General features: G+C 37.7%; 1 protein-coding gene across 1 annotated transcript in view; it reads left to right on the forward strand.

Moving 5' to 3' along the window:
• GPR143 (G protein-coupled receptor 143) overlaps positions 1–15,072 on the forward strand; it is a 58,825-nt gene extending 43,753 nt beyond the window's left edge. Inside the window, exon 9 of the mRNA XM_051991131.1 lies at positions 14,481–15,072. Within this exon, the coding sequence (XP_051847091.1) occupies positions 14,481–14,575 (95 nt within the window). The 3' untranslated portion in view covers positions 14,576–15,072. The remainder of the gene's footprint in view (positions 1–14,480) is intronic.
• Positions 15,073–15,319: the final 247 nt, after the last annotated feature.

The raw sequence follows: 15,319 nt of genomic DNA on the forward strand, positions 1-15,319 counted from the left end.
AAACAGAGAACAAAGAAAATCCGGGAAAAGAAGGTAATCAACTGTGTCAATAAGAAGGTGATCAATAGTGTTGAATAATGCAAAGAGGTCAGAAACTCAACTATTTTATCATAGTTAGCCTCTTCCAATTATTCAAAATGCATTTACTCTTTTAGGTTTATCTTAATACCTGTATTTGCATTGCTAAGTTTCTATAATACTATATCTCTTCAGGTCTTTTCATCATAAATGTTTAAAAGTCCTCTATTCTATTAAATATCTATTTCCCCTCCACCCCCTCAATCTTGTGAGGTAAGTCATTCTTGGTTGCAAGTTTTTATCTTTTGCCTTTTGGAATATCACATTCCATGTTTTTATCTTTTGTAATAGTTGCTGCCAAATCTTTTTTTAAATAGTAGCTTTTTATTTTTCAAAATACATGCAAAGATAGTTTTCAACATTCACCCTTGCAAAATCTTGAATTCCAAATTTTCTCCCTCCCTTCCTATTTCCCCCTCCCCTACACAGTAAGTAATCCAAAATAGGTTAAACATGTATAATTCTTCTAAACATATTTCCACATTTAACCTACTGCACAAGAAAACTCAGACCAAAAAAGAGGAAAAAATAAGAAAGAAAAAACAAGCAAACAAACAAACATCAGCAAAGTTGATAATATTATGTTGTGATCCACATTCAGTTCCCATAATCCTTTCTTTGGATGCAGATGGCATTTTTCATCCCAAGGTTTTTGGAATTACCTTGAATCACCTCATCATTAAAAAAGAGGCAAATACATCATAGTTCATCATATAATCTTGCTGTTACCATGTACAATGTTCCCTTGGTTCTATTCATTTCACTTAGCATCAATTCATGTAAGTCTCTCCAGGTCTTTCTGAAATCATCCTGCTCATTGTTTCTTAGAAAGTAATAATATTTCATAGCATTCATATACTATAATTTATTCAGCCATTCCTCAACTGATGGGCATCCACTCAGTTTCCCGTTCCTTGCTGCTACAAAAGGAGTTGTTACAAACATTTTTGCACATGTGGGTTTTTTTCCCTTTTTTATGATCTCTTTGGGATATAGACCCAATAATGAGATTGCTGGATCGATTATGCACAGTTTGATACTTCTTTGGGCATTTTTTCCCCTAGAATTTGCTTTCCAGAATGGTTGGATCAGTTCACAACTCCACCAGCAATGTATTAGTGTCCCAGTTTTCCCACATCTCCTTCAATATTTATCATTATCTTTTCCTGTCATCTTAGCCAATCTGAGAAATATAAAGTGGTATCTCAGGGTTGTTTTAACTTGCATTTCTCTAATCAATAGTGATTTAGAGCATTTTTATATGACTAGAAAAGGCTTTAATTTCTTCATCTGAAAATGGTCTATTCATATCCTTTGATCATTTATCAACTGGAGAATAGTTTCTGTAATGATCGTGTATTTTAAATCAGCCGGAGTTAGGAACTCAGGTTAAGGGAAAAAATCTTCAGTCTTTATTCAAGTGAAGAGGTGAATAAAGATTGCGATAGCAAATAAAGGCAAGAAAGATTGCGATAGCAATATGGGCAGCTGCGACAGGAAGCCAGCTAGCAGAGTGAGAGATGTCTGAGCGCTCCTCCCCTTCCTTTTTCACTCCCCTGCCTCCACCCACCAGAATCGTCATTTCCTATACAACACATCAGGACTTGCACAAAGAGTAGGTGGGGGCCATTCTTTCTCCAAGCTTATATATTAATAGAGTATGGTCCAATTACTATTTAGCCTCATGTGCTTGGGACCTCAGTGCATCAACTCAAGCCTCAGCCCATTACATTACATCTCCCGCTTTCTTTTGTTTTTGAACACAGGTGATCATGCCATCCCTGACTCCTCAAGGAGGTCAGAGCCCCCAAGGGGAGGTGATCATATCCTCCCTGACTTCTCAGGAAAGGAGGTGAAAGCACCGAAAAGGAGGTGATCATGACCCCCCTGACATCTCAGGAAGGGAGATGAAAAGCACCAAAGGGAAGTGGGGGTTGCTAGCAGGTTTCTGGGCTCAAGGGACTTATTATATACAAACCCATCAGCATGGGAGTATTACACAAGCACATAGCAACAACACAGAGGCTATTAGTGATGACTCTCCCCACAGTCAGTACAGGCTTGATGTGGTGTAACAAACATGAATTATTCACCCAATTAACGGTATAACAAACAATATGAATCAATATTGTGTTGTAAAAGATTGCCAGAAGTCCTAGAAGGAGAGTATGTAAACAGCAGTCACACATACATCTTCTTCAGCAGCCAAGAGATAGTCTAAAACCAATCTATTGTCCATTGCTTCACATATCAGGGAATCCAATGATCCCCCCAAGTTTTTGAAGTCCAGCAAAAGTCTTTTTATGTCTTAGGGAATCCAATGATTCCAGCAGATTTTGAAGTCCTGTAACAGTCATATCATTTCTCAGAGAATCCAATGATTCCTGAGCGCTTTCAAGTCTTATGTCTCAAAGAAACCAATGATTCCTGAGGGATTTAAAGTCCTACAACAATCTAATGTCTCAGAGAATCCAATGATTTCTGAGGGTTTTGAAGTCCAATGATTTTCTATGTCCATGAGTCAAACGCCATAACTGCCACACTCTTTCAATGGTGAGCTCAATCAGCAACAGAACCACCTGATGTTTCTTGGGTCTTCTCCTTCGTTTGAAGAGTCTGCTCCGTCTCTCTGCGATGGACAAGGCGAATACGGCTCGTTGGCACCCATCTGATTCCTTCTCTACCTGTAGAGAGACAAGCAAACCCTCTCCCCCAAGCAGTTAGCCTATCTGGTCCCTTCCATTCACCACTTTCTGAGTCTCTCCACATCACCTGGCGATTATCTAAAGATAGTGGAGCTGCTCGCACTGGACACTGCCCTTCCGGTGGGTTATAAAACCTGTCTGCCGGAGCCAGTGCATCTTTGTCAAAAATCAAGAAGTTAATAGTATAAAGAGCTAGATTTAGAAGCTCTCTAGGGTTACCTGTGGCTCCCCCTTTCTTTTGTTTTTGGAGCAGCGTCTTAATGTCTCTGTTTCTCCTCTCTACTATTGCCTGTCCTTGAGGATTAAAGGGTATGCCAGTGGTGTGTAAAATCTTATACTGTGCACAAAAGTGTGCAAAATGTTTGGAGGTGTATCGGGTGCCAATTGTAATGATCGCGTATTTTAAATCATCCGGAGTCAGGAACTCAGGTTAAGGGAAAAAATCTTCAGTCTTTATTCAAGTGAAGAGGTGAATAAAGATTGCGATAGCAAATATAGGCAAGAAAGATTGCGATAGCAATATGAGCAGCTGCGACAGGAAATCAGCTAACAGAGCAAGTGAGGGCTGAGCTCTCCTCCCCTTTCTTTTTCACTTCCCTGCCTCCACCCACCAGAATCATCATTTCCTATACAACACATCAGGACTTGCACAAAGAGTGGGCGGGGGCCATTCTTTCTCCAAGCTTATATATTAATAGAGTATGGTCCAATTACTATTTAGCCTCATGTGCTTGGGATCTCAGTGCATCAACTCAAGCCTCAGCCCATTACAAGTTTTACTTATTTTTTTTTCCCTACTGGTCTGTGTTTTTGTTTATTTTATGAGACAATTGAGATTAAGTGATTTGCCCAGGGTTACACAGCTAGTAAGTGTTAAATGTCTGAGGTTGCATTTGAACTCAGATCCTTTTGACTCTAGGGCTGGTGTTCTATCCACTGCATCATCTAGCTATCTCTTTTCTCTAGGTTTTTTTGTCTCTAGGTTTTTTGATCACCCTATTTTTCACTGAATCTCTATATCATGTCCTCCTTTATGTTGTAGTTTGGTCCTGAATTTGGTTTCTTGAGCTGCTAACATTTGTTTGCCTCCCTTACTGTGCCTGGTTTCAGAGCCTGGTTAGAGTTTATATCTAGCCCCTTATGGAAAGCCATCGTTACTGTACATTACAAATACTGATACCTAGCAATGCCTTTAATACATTTTGGTCAGAGTACTGCCAAGTACAGGGTCACGTCAATCCTATCACTGGTATGTTTCAGGCCTATTTATCTGGAGTTTATGCTGATATCCCTGGAAGGATTTCTCTCCCAATATCCATATGCTGATTCTCTTTTTGTATAGTCCCAACCTGCCTAAAGATGCTTATTATTGTTTCTTTTTGGATTTCTTGATCACTTTTTAAACTGATGCCCTTTTTAAAATCTTTGCTCAAAATATTGGAGAACTGAATTTCTGCTAAGCCTTCCATGGTACCATTTTAATTAGAAGTCTCAATTGTTTATATTAATACAATTTTATAGGTTGCCATGGTAAGAGATTTCAGCACCAAGTGATCTAATGCTGGAGATGTACTTCACTTAGGCTAGTTGTCAGACAGCAAACATAACTTCATGCTGAGACAGTCAGTAAGTCAGTCAGTCAGTAAGCATTTATTAAGCACCCACTATATGTCAGGCACTGTGTTAAATGCTAGGGATATAAAAATAAGCAAGAGATAATCCCTACCTTTAAGGAACTCATAATCCAATCAAGGAGAAAGCAAACAAATTATATACTAACAAGTTTTATATACAGAATAAATAGGAAATGAGATTAACAGAGGAAGGTGATTGAAGTAAAAGGAGTTGGGAAAAGATTTCTGTAGAAAATGGGATTTTAGCTGGGATTTAGAGGAAGCCAGGAAAAGCCAGGAGATAGAGATAAGGAGGCAGAGCCTTCTAGACATGGGATACAGACAGGGACAAAACCCCAAGTCAGAAGATCTTGTTCAAGGAACAGCATTTAGGCCACTGGAACTGAGTTGAGGAGTAAAGTAAGGTTTAAGAAGACTGGAAAAGTAGAAGAGACTAAGTTATGAAGGATTTTGAAGGCTGAGCAGAGGATTTTGTGTTTGATTCTGAAGCTAATGAGGAGCCAATGAAATATGTTGGGTTGGGGATGACATGGTCAGAGTTGTGTTAGTGACTGAATGGAAGATGAATTGGAAAGGGGAGGGACTATTGCATGTAGACTATTGTAATAGTAAAAGAATGATGATTTGTGGGCCTATACCAAGCTGGTGGAAATGTCAGGAGAGATGGGGTGTTTATTAAAGAGATTGTTCAGAAGTGAAATCAACAGGTCTTGACAAATAATTGGATATTAGAGGTAAGAGATGGTGAGCAATCAAGGATGACATTTATATTGTGAGCCTGGGGGAAATGGGAGAACAGTATTGCTTTCCACAGTAATAGGGAAGTTAGGAGGGGGGGGGAGGCTTAAGGGAAAATATAATGAATTTAGTTTTGGATATGTTGAAGTTAAGACATCTAGTGGACATCCAGTTCTGGATGGCAGATGGAGATGTGAGATTGGAGGTCAGCAGAAAGGTTAGGTGGATTGGGCACTCATCAGCCCATGATTGTAATTAAATTCATGGGAGTTGATGAGAAAACCAAGTGAATTAGTATAGAGAATTAAAAAGAATAGAATCCAGGATTGAACTCAGTAATCTACCTTAAGGGGGTCTGCTCTGGATGAATATCCAGCAAAGGAGACTGAGACGCAGGGGTCAGATAAGAGGAGAGAATGATGTTACAAAAATCTAGAGAGAAAATAGTATCAAAGAGAAGGGGGTAATCAACAGTATCAGAGGCTGCAGAGAGATCAAGAAGAATGAGAAGTAAGAAAAGGTCCATTGTATTTGGAAATTAGATCACTGTTTACTTTGGAGTGAGCAGTTTTGATGGAATGATGAGTTTGAAATATAGATTATAAAGAAGGGAAAAGAAAGTGGAAAACAAGGTTAGTCATAAAAGGCAGAAGAGACATAAAGCAACAGTTAGGTAGAAAGATAAAATTAGGATTTTTTGAGGATGGAGGAGATATGGGCATATTTGTAGGAAATGGGAAAATAGCCAGTGAACTCTACATATTGACTTGGTTAAAACTGCCAGGATTTGTTCTCTGCTGGTATAAGCTTTAAATACCTAAGGATACTTCTATACCATGATAGGACATAAGAATCAAACTTTCTGTTGATATTGATGCAGTGTCAGGAGGACTAGAAGAATCTTCATATGTTGGGTGCATCCTTTCTAGAAGATTTACAGGAGATATGATTAAGAGTGGTAGGTACCAAAAAATTGAAATCTGCATGATTGGAGTGAATATTCATATTGATGGCATCACAGATCAATTGAAGCAAAAAACTTCTGATAAAATTGTAATTCATTAATTACCTTAGAGAGCCAGTATGATGGAGTAGATAGATAACATATAGAGTTCTATATCTCTTATAGACTTCTAGTCAGAAATATCCTATTCATACATACACATATACACACATACACACACACACACACACACACACACACACACACACACACACCTTAAACAGGCTATTAAATTTTAAAACTATTTTGTGCATTTTTATTTCTTTAATTTACTTCTCATTTTCTCAATGCTAACTAGCTGACTTTGTGACCTTTGGGCAAAAGACTAGATATCTCAGTGCTGCAGGCTATGTTTTTTAACCTATGAATTGTAGAATGATTATGGATTCATACTAATATTGGGAATTTCCTCACTGGGAATTCCCTTTAGCAAGGAAATCAAAGATCTGAGCCAAAAAAAATCCCATAATCACTTTGGATAAAATAATAAAAAACAATTTTAGGAAAAACCATAGCAAGTCATCACTTTCAGCACTGCCAACCTTGAATTTACAGTGTACCCTTGTATTACTGCTTGAAAATTGTTTACCTTGAAGTATATAAAAGTATTATCAAAGAAATTTTCTCACAAGAACTACATAAAATATATAAAGATTATTATCTCTATTTTTTTTCTCATACATTTCCTTCATGATATCTTTTTCTCCCTTCTTCAAAATTTCTTCTTGGTTATATGTTGCAGCATATTCTTATTTACTAAGCATCTTTCCCTTACCTTTGTGTGATATACATTTTTAATTGAAGAATGTTGAGTTCTGGTCTTGCTGCCATATAACAACACAAATGGACATTGGAATGATACCTAGAAAATGTATAATAGAGAGATTAGGCTGCTCATGGTATCGGGTTAAGAAAAGACAGTGTATTCCACTATCATCCTCATGATGTTACAAGAAATCAAGGAAGGTTTCTGACAAGTTGGGTGATCCCCATGTGACAAACATATGACAAAAGTCATATGGAATGGGTTGCAAATTATATCACTGAAAAGAACAGTCAAATCAATGAAACTACAAATTGTTTTAAGTATATCCATCCCCCCTTTATAAGTGAGCAAACTGAGGTACAACTGAATAAGCAGTTGAATGATTTAAGTCTTTCAGATTAGACAACTGACACAGCAAGAATTTTCCACTGATTCAAGATCCTTTGCTAGAGAGGAAAGGAGAGCAATAGAAATAGAGGTTCAATCCCTCAGGAAGATAGCACAGGCAAAATGAAACAAGAAAACTCCAGAGTACAACTAGAGTTCTATATTTCATCAATCTAGTTATGGTTGGGGTGTGTGTGTGTGTGTGTGTACACAAATGGAGGTCTGGAAGGATGCTTTTGGGAGGGGACATGCAGATCATGTTGTTCTTCCCCTCTCCTCCCCCCCATATAGTTGTGTCATTCTCATGGAATTGCTTCTTCTGGACATAGTTGGTATTAACATTCTTCCTTCTCTTCCTTCCACAAGATCTGTTTGTTTGTACAGATCACATACATCTTTATCTGTACAGAGCTATTTTCAGGAGAGGGTCTGTGGGTCATTATTTTTAAAAAGACTTGTCTAGACATAGATGAAGAATAGCCCTAGCCAGCATGAGGCATTCCATTGATAGTGCCTACATTACTGTGTCTTGATAACTGACATTTCCAACAAATTTAGTAGCTCCTAACACCCACAGGTCTCTCCCTTACTTTTTTCTCCCTAAATGGATACTATTAAATTCTCTCATTAAGGACTGACAGGGTTTTGCCAAACTAATTTATGAGCTAGAAGGAATTTATTAAAAGAGTTTGTTAATGTTCCAGGGTCTCTTATAATGACTGCTCTAAGTATTGGCATTCTGCTGATAAGTACATGTTAAGAAATTAACAGGGGGATAGGGTGAACATGGCATGAATTTTGTGTCTGTGCCAATGGAAGCCATTGAAGACAAAGTATCTTTAATCAGGAGACTAAGGCAATTTCAAGAATGTATAGATCTGGAACTCTATAAGGCCAAGAGACCTGCTGTGATTCAGGAGTATATGAGGAAGGATTATTGTGGGACTAAGCCAATTTCTTCCTTTTTTGAGGATAATTATTGTTAGCATTCCAATTTAACTTGAATTCCTCAAGAGTTTTGCATAGGACTCTAGGAAAATAAAAATCTCTTGTTGCTTGAACATGGCTCACAATGCCTCACTAATTACAAATGTCACCACTTTGGATACATCTTTCAGATGACATACATCTTTCAAATGACAAATTTTTAAGTTAAATTTAATTTTTTCCAGTTAGCAAATCTTTACTTTCTCCCATCTTAAAAAAAGAAAAACAAAATGGTTGTAATAAATTCATATAGTTAAGCAAATCAAATTCCATATTTACTATGCCCAAATATGTGTCATTCTGCATGTTTGGTCCATCATTTCTCTGTCAGGAGGTGGGCAATATTCTTCATTTTTATTAAAGCAACTAGATGATGCAGTGGGTAAGAGTGCTGAATTTGGAGTCAGGAAGGCCTGAGTTTGAATCCCATTTCAGATACTTACTAGCTTTGTGATCTCTAACCTTTCTCAGACTTTATTTCCCTATCTGTAAAATGGGGATAATAATAGTATCTCCACTGGTTGTAAGGTAACATGTAAAGTATATTGAAAACTTCAAAGCATTACATAATTAGTAGGTATTTTTTTTATCATTATCAGTTCTCTGGAATAATAATTGATTATTCATCCCCCCTTTATAGGGGATTCTTCAGAGTTCTTAATTTTTTCAAAAATTTATAGGGGCATTCTTCAGAGTTCTTAATTTTTTCAAAGTCATTTGTTTTTATAATATGATTATTGGATACATTGTTCTTAGGGTCAAATGATGTTTCTTAGTCCAACTTTCAATTGACTTCAAAAAACATTTATTAAGTATCTAATATGTGTCACTTTAGTGCATAATGATAAAAAATGAAATATTTCTTCTTTTCAGTTGAGGAGAAACAACATTACACAAACAAATCGGTACAGAACACAGAATTAGTAATAGAAGTTATAGGAGTAATAGGAGTTTTGAATAAGAATAGTGTTTTGAAAGACTTTCAGGACTGAATATTGTAGACTTTTTACGATACAGTAGATCCTTGAGATGAATTTCTTTGTTCTGTCATCTTCTGGAAGCTAATGAGGTATAGAGAGAATTCCCCAGAAGCATTTCCAGTCCAGAGTGAGTGTAAGGGAGCATCCCTTGAAGCTAGATCATTCAAGGAAAAACTCTCAGGCCATATTGGGAGTGTGGTTGGTAAACTTCTTTCCCCAGTCTGGTGGAGCTTATCCAGTGAATTGATTTAGTAACACCCCACTCCCCAAGCCTTTGGCAATTAATAATAAGAAACTATCCTGTTCTGAAAGTCTTCATTACTTCAGATTTGGAAATGATACTAAACTCTGGGCCACCAGGCAGAGTTTTGTTGAGTATTTATTTGCCACCTTGCTGCTTCACCAAAAAACCTTGCTCATATTCCTGGAGATAACTCTGCTCTTTGAGACAGCTAAATGCATAGGCAATAAGCTTATGCTTAAAAATTAAAACCAGCTAGCTTTACCCTGTTAGATATTACACAAGCATGGTTAAGAATTTATGGATAGAGCTACTTTTGAACTTTGGTTTGTGTTTAAAAAAAAAAAGCAAACAAGACACGATTTTTCATGTAACTTTGTGTTGCACAAAGTTTGTAGAAAGCACAAAACTGATTCTGGGATTGTGCCTTTGAGTGTTTTAAAAACAGCATTGTTTTAAGAGCGGAGCTCTAGCAGCAAAAATGGTGATGGGAGGGCAGTGGAGTTTCACCCTTGTTTCTGATGTTTTAGTGGCAGAGTTCCCAAATGAGGAGGTAGAAAAGGCAAGTGAAGCCACATGTGGGAAACTTGGAGAAATAGCAGCTTCTTGACTGCCCATTTCTTTGATCCCAGAAGAAACTATAACTAGTGAGAAAGCTGAATGTTATTATGTGGGAACTTGGGAAATCCAAAGCCAACTTTACTGGAGAATTTCTCTTTATTGTGGAAAGACAATTTGTTGTCTGAAAGTCTTACAAGAAGGAGAAATTCTTTCTTTATGGGGCCATTTGCAAAGTTCTGCTCTTAATGCTCATTTAGGCTAAATATATGGACCTTTTCCCATACCTACTTGTCCTGATGCAGGAATAGATTTTTTTTCTTTTTAGCAACTCATCGTCACAGTACTTTCATCTAGGAAATGTCCTCAGGAAACAGACCTTATTCTGAGGCCCAGAAATAACCAATCCAGACAAGGTGGATTCTCAGGGGAATTGGGCTCCAGAGATATAGGCTTTCTTGTCACAGTATCCTGCTGTCACCCCTTGAAATTAAAGCCTGCACCCAGCCAGTGCAGGTGGCCTGATGGATTGGGGCTCTTATAGGGACACAAAGGAAGACATACAACAAGGCCATTGACTCTACAGGATGGTTGGATCAAATTCAATGCCTTGATTTGAGTCCAAGAGCAGAAGAAGAGCCAAATGCAGCTATCATATGTTCAGTGGGTCTGACATCCTTCGAGGATTGGATGCTGAGTCAACTGTGATCAGAAGTCTTTTCAAGGGGGCACAGCCAGTCTAGCTTCCATCAGAAATTTGACAGGATAAAAATTTACTAGTTCCCAAGTCTTAATGAAATAGTATGTCCATATTTGACTACCACATCCAGTAGGAGAGTTGGAAGAACTTACTTATTAATCAAGTAGCTTGCTCTTCAAAGGGTGTTTATGACAACTGGCACTAGGAGGCGATAATGATCTACTTCAATTTATCACCCAAAACTTTTCCCAGGAAAAACAGCCGCAGGGTTTTCTGATAATGACACTAGGATTTAAGAGATAGGATGAGTTTTGAAGAAAGTTATGGGTCCCTCTCCCTTTAAGTGTTTTTTCAACCTTGCAATAGATTAATTGCAATCCTCCCTGCCTTGTTTAACTGCCTCTTACAGCCTAGTCCCTTGTAGCTAATCATTGGTGTACCAAATAGCCATCTAAGGAGATATTTAGGATTAGAATAAAAACATCAGGGAAACCCACTCAAGTAGCAAATCATTACCAAACTAAGCATCAAGGAGGATTTCATTTAAGCAAACTCAAGGCTTACAGTTTATTTCTCTGGCCAGCCCCTTCTCTCTGCACCCCCTCCCCCCATCCGTACCCCAACTCCCAGCTATCATTATCCCAAAATGAAACAGAACAAAAAATAAACAAAAAACTCTCCATGTTCATTAAAGGAGAGTTGACAAAAGGCAGAGGAAGTAATGGGAGTTTAGAAAACGCCTTCAAAACTCTATGTAGTGATTTCCATGAGATCATGAATGGGAATATCCTGGAGTCAGACTTACATCATTTGACACCATGTGATATGACAATCCAGTCTTAAACACACACATATACACACACCCCAAACCCCACAAACTCATAGTAATTCCCATGAGCACAGGACTTCAAAAAAACATAAGTTCAGTCAAGGTCATAAATAGCTTATATTGTGCCACAGCCCCTTCCTTCTTCAGGAATGCAATTGCAGAGCCCTGAGGGCTGTCCAAAGGTCATCCAATCCATTCCTTGTCTTCAAAAAAAGCAAACTTCACTTTTCTGGATACATGGACATTTCTTCTGTCCTTCCTTTTCTTTAACTGTCAAATCCCTGGATCTGTCTTTAGCTGTGATAGGAAACAACTGGTTCTTACACTTCCTAGAATAGTCCTTCCTCCACCTAGAAGCTGTCTTGTCTCCTTCAAGTTGAGTAACCTGAGTTCCTTTAATCTTTCATCATAGATTCCCTTCTTAATCTCATACTGTGCCCTTTTATGAACTCTGGGTAAATTCTCCACATCTTTCTTAAAATATGAAGTGTGACACTGAACAGGATACTGTGGGAAAGGCTTAACTGGTGCCAGTTCATCCCACAGAAATTGCCTTTTTTATATTCCTCCATTAGATATTTGTCTCTATAGCAACAACACTAAAATTTGTTGTCCCATCATATTTCATTGTGGAGTTCACTGTACCATAAAATCATTCTTGTCAGTATGTCTTTTCTCACAGTATCATAGAATTTGAAAGCTATAAGGAATATCAGTGCTGTCAAATCCACATGAAATTAAAAGAATGCCCATGATTGCATCCTTTAATTGAAGATCTTCAAGGAGGGCAAACCCTCCACCTTAGAGAATCCAATACAATTTTAGATAGGTCTCATTTTGTTTCCACAAGAAACTATATGTTTTCATCCAATGAACTTTTGTTATGGGCCAGAACTTGAAACAAGGTACTAAATCAGTGGAATTGATAGAGACAATAGTTATCCTACAAGATGTTATGGGCCAGAACTTGAAACAAGGTATTAAGTGAAATTGAGGAGACTGATTAAATCTCGTTTAGCATTGATTTAATCCTACAAGAAATAATGTTTTCCTAGTGATATAATGATTGGTTTGTACTCAGTGTGAGGCATATAAAGAAAAGCTCTTAGGGCCAAAAGGACAAGCACACTAGAAGCTCCAGGAGCCCCAGCCAAAGTCAGAACTAGGGAAGACCAGAGAAGTGGTGGCAGGCTCTCCTCCTTCACTTCTCCAGTGAAACCAAGATCGGGAAGGCCTCCAGGAAAACTAGCTGAGCCCCAGGAAAGGAGACAAGACTAGGAAAGAGACAATAAAGGATTTGGACTTTAACACCTGGCTGCATTTGGGATGATTACTGAACTAAAAGGAAGGCTGCCTCCAGAGACCCCAAGAAAAACCCCAACAACAGAATATTACAATTTAGAGAAGAATATTATAGTACTTGCCTTCTTACTTTTATAATATTTGTTTTTTTCCTTAGGACAGTTGTCTCTAGTCCAAAGTGAGGATTGTGGCACCCCAGTGGGGTATAATGGTTTGATTCCAAGGGGTGCATAATTAACCAATTGCAGCGTCATACATCCTTGAGGTATTCATGTATTCCTCAAATTGATGTCATTGACAAATACAGTCAGCAAAGTCTATGTTGGGAGAATTATTTAATAGTTTCAGATTTAGGACATATTCTTTCAATAGATTATATCTCCTTTGGTTGACTTTATATTTTTGACAATCATTCTGAGTATAAGATTTGGATAAAGTTTGTACCTGTTCACTAATAACATTATATATGAGGTATAATTATGAAATAATTCAGTTCAACAAGGATCTCCTAACTGTGTAGTATAAGCAGAGAATTCTGCTAGTAAGAGACATAAAGTTCAGATAAGATCTGATTCCTGTAATGAAAGTAACTTACAGTCTAATAGCTGCTGAGCTTATTTAAGACAAACAAAATACCTCCAAATAACTGAGTTCTTCAAAATAGTCAATTTGGAAAGGAATATGCTTGTTCTAATAATAACATTCCTGGAATGCCTCATCTGGGTCTATCTCTAGAACAATTTATGAGTCAAACATGAAAATTAAGTTTTAATATCTTTGTCAGGAAAAAGACAAAAAACCCTAATGTTCATCTTAATTATCCCCGTTATTCACCAGACTTGAAGCCAGGAGACTTTTGGCTGGTTCCAAAAATTGAACCTACCCTCAAAAAAAACAGCTGGTAAAATATCAGAGCTGAACTCAAATTCAGGTCTTCTGACTGAGAGTTGTTTTGCCATTATACCAAACTTTCTCTTTCTGTAGAAAGGAAGGTGGATTACTGAAGTTAGTAGTGTTAACTTCCCCAGTACCTAGAGTACTAAGCTACAGGTAGTAGGCCCAAATCTTCCTTGAATGAATAAATCTCAGCCTGGATATTTAATGTTTTTCAGGGTGAGTTTCATCTTTGGAAACAGTCAAAAGTCATCTAGCTTCAAGTCGGGTGAATAACGTGGATAATTAAAGTGAACAACAGAGTTTTTGGTTTTTTTCTAGACAAAAAAATTAAGTTGGAGGCATAAGTCCCCAGGCCCAACACTCTAAATTGTATATAGTAGGCACTTAAGTGTTCTTTCAATAATGTTGTTGAATGTTTCCTGGATCAGTCTATTAAGTCATTGTAGATTATTCTGCTGGGATTTATCCTTTCTCTCAGGTTAAAAAAAAGTACATGAAGAGAAAATGCAACATGTTTTCATTGGTTAAAACAATCTTTGGGATTTTGACTGACATTGGCAAACTAAAAACATTTGAGTTTGAGCATAATGGACATTTGAAGAGATTGGCTGCCAAAGTATCAAAAGAACACAGAAAGGACTACCAATAACAGAGTCCTTTCTCCTTTTCTCCCAGGTTCTGATGCCAGCACAATTGAAATCCACATGCCAAGTGGATCCCAAAACTTAAGTGATGCTGTTGTTCCAGAAGGGATCAGGGGAAAGTCTTGAAGGGCAACCACGAAGGGCTGAGAGGCTCCCATTTGGAATTCATAAGGCCATTGCCAAGGTTTCCTGCTTTTTGGAGCAATGTCTCTGATGAGGCTTTGCTGCTTCTCTGTAACTATTACCTTTCTCCCTTCCCTCCCTGTTTTCCTGCTTGCAAAGTTTCTATCTTTCCCCTCATAAAAAAACAAAACAAAACACTTTTAGGGTAGATGAATGATTTGTGCCTGGAAATAGAAGAGTGAACTTGAGCATTCCTGTGTAAATGAGCTGTGCAACAGCTTATCTCAGCAGTGTCCCTCCCAGGCAGTTTTCTCAAGCTGGATGGAAGCCAAAGGCTTGCTCCAAATCTTTTCCTGGAAAAATAAAGTGGTTTTAACTCATTCTGCAAGATTTCCAGTTTCTTCAAGGACAACCTTATAAGCATGCTTGTCTTCAGATTGACCCTGGTCATGAATGAGATTACAGTGGTGACAAATAGCAGCATTGGTGGTAGCAACACATTTTTTCAGCCAAATAAATAGATTGTAATGGAATTATAGATCATTCTCTGTCTCATATTTGGTGGGTGAGAAGATGACCTGTTTGACTGTCAAAGTTTGTTTTTGTTTCTGACACTATGTTGAACAAAAATATTTTCAGGAGAACACTTGGAACTTCTCTATAACTATGATGCATGTAATGTTACTAATTAGTGAAACCAGGAAAAGGGAAGATTCCATTTTAGTAAGCTACAAAGACCAAAAAAAA

The sequence above is a fragment of the Antechinus flavipes genome, chromosome 3, assembly GCF_016432865.1.
Source record: "Antechinus flavipes isolate AdamAnt ecotype Samford, QLD, Australia chromosome 3, AdamAnt_v2, whole genome shotgun sequence".
Lineage (NCBI taxonomy): Eukaryota > Metazoa > Chordata > Mammalia > Dasyuromorphia > Dasyuridae > Antechinus > Antechinus flavipes.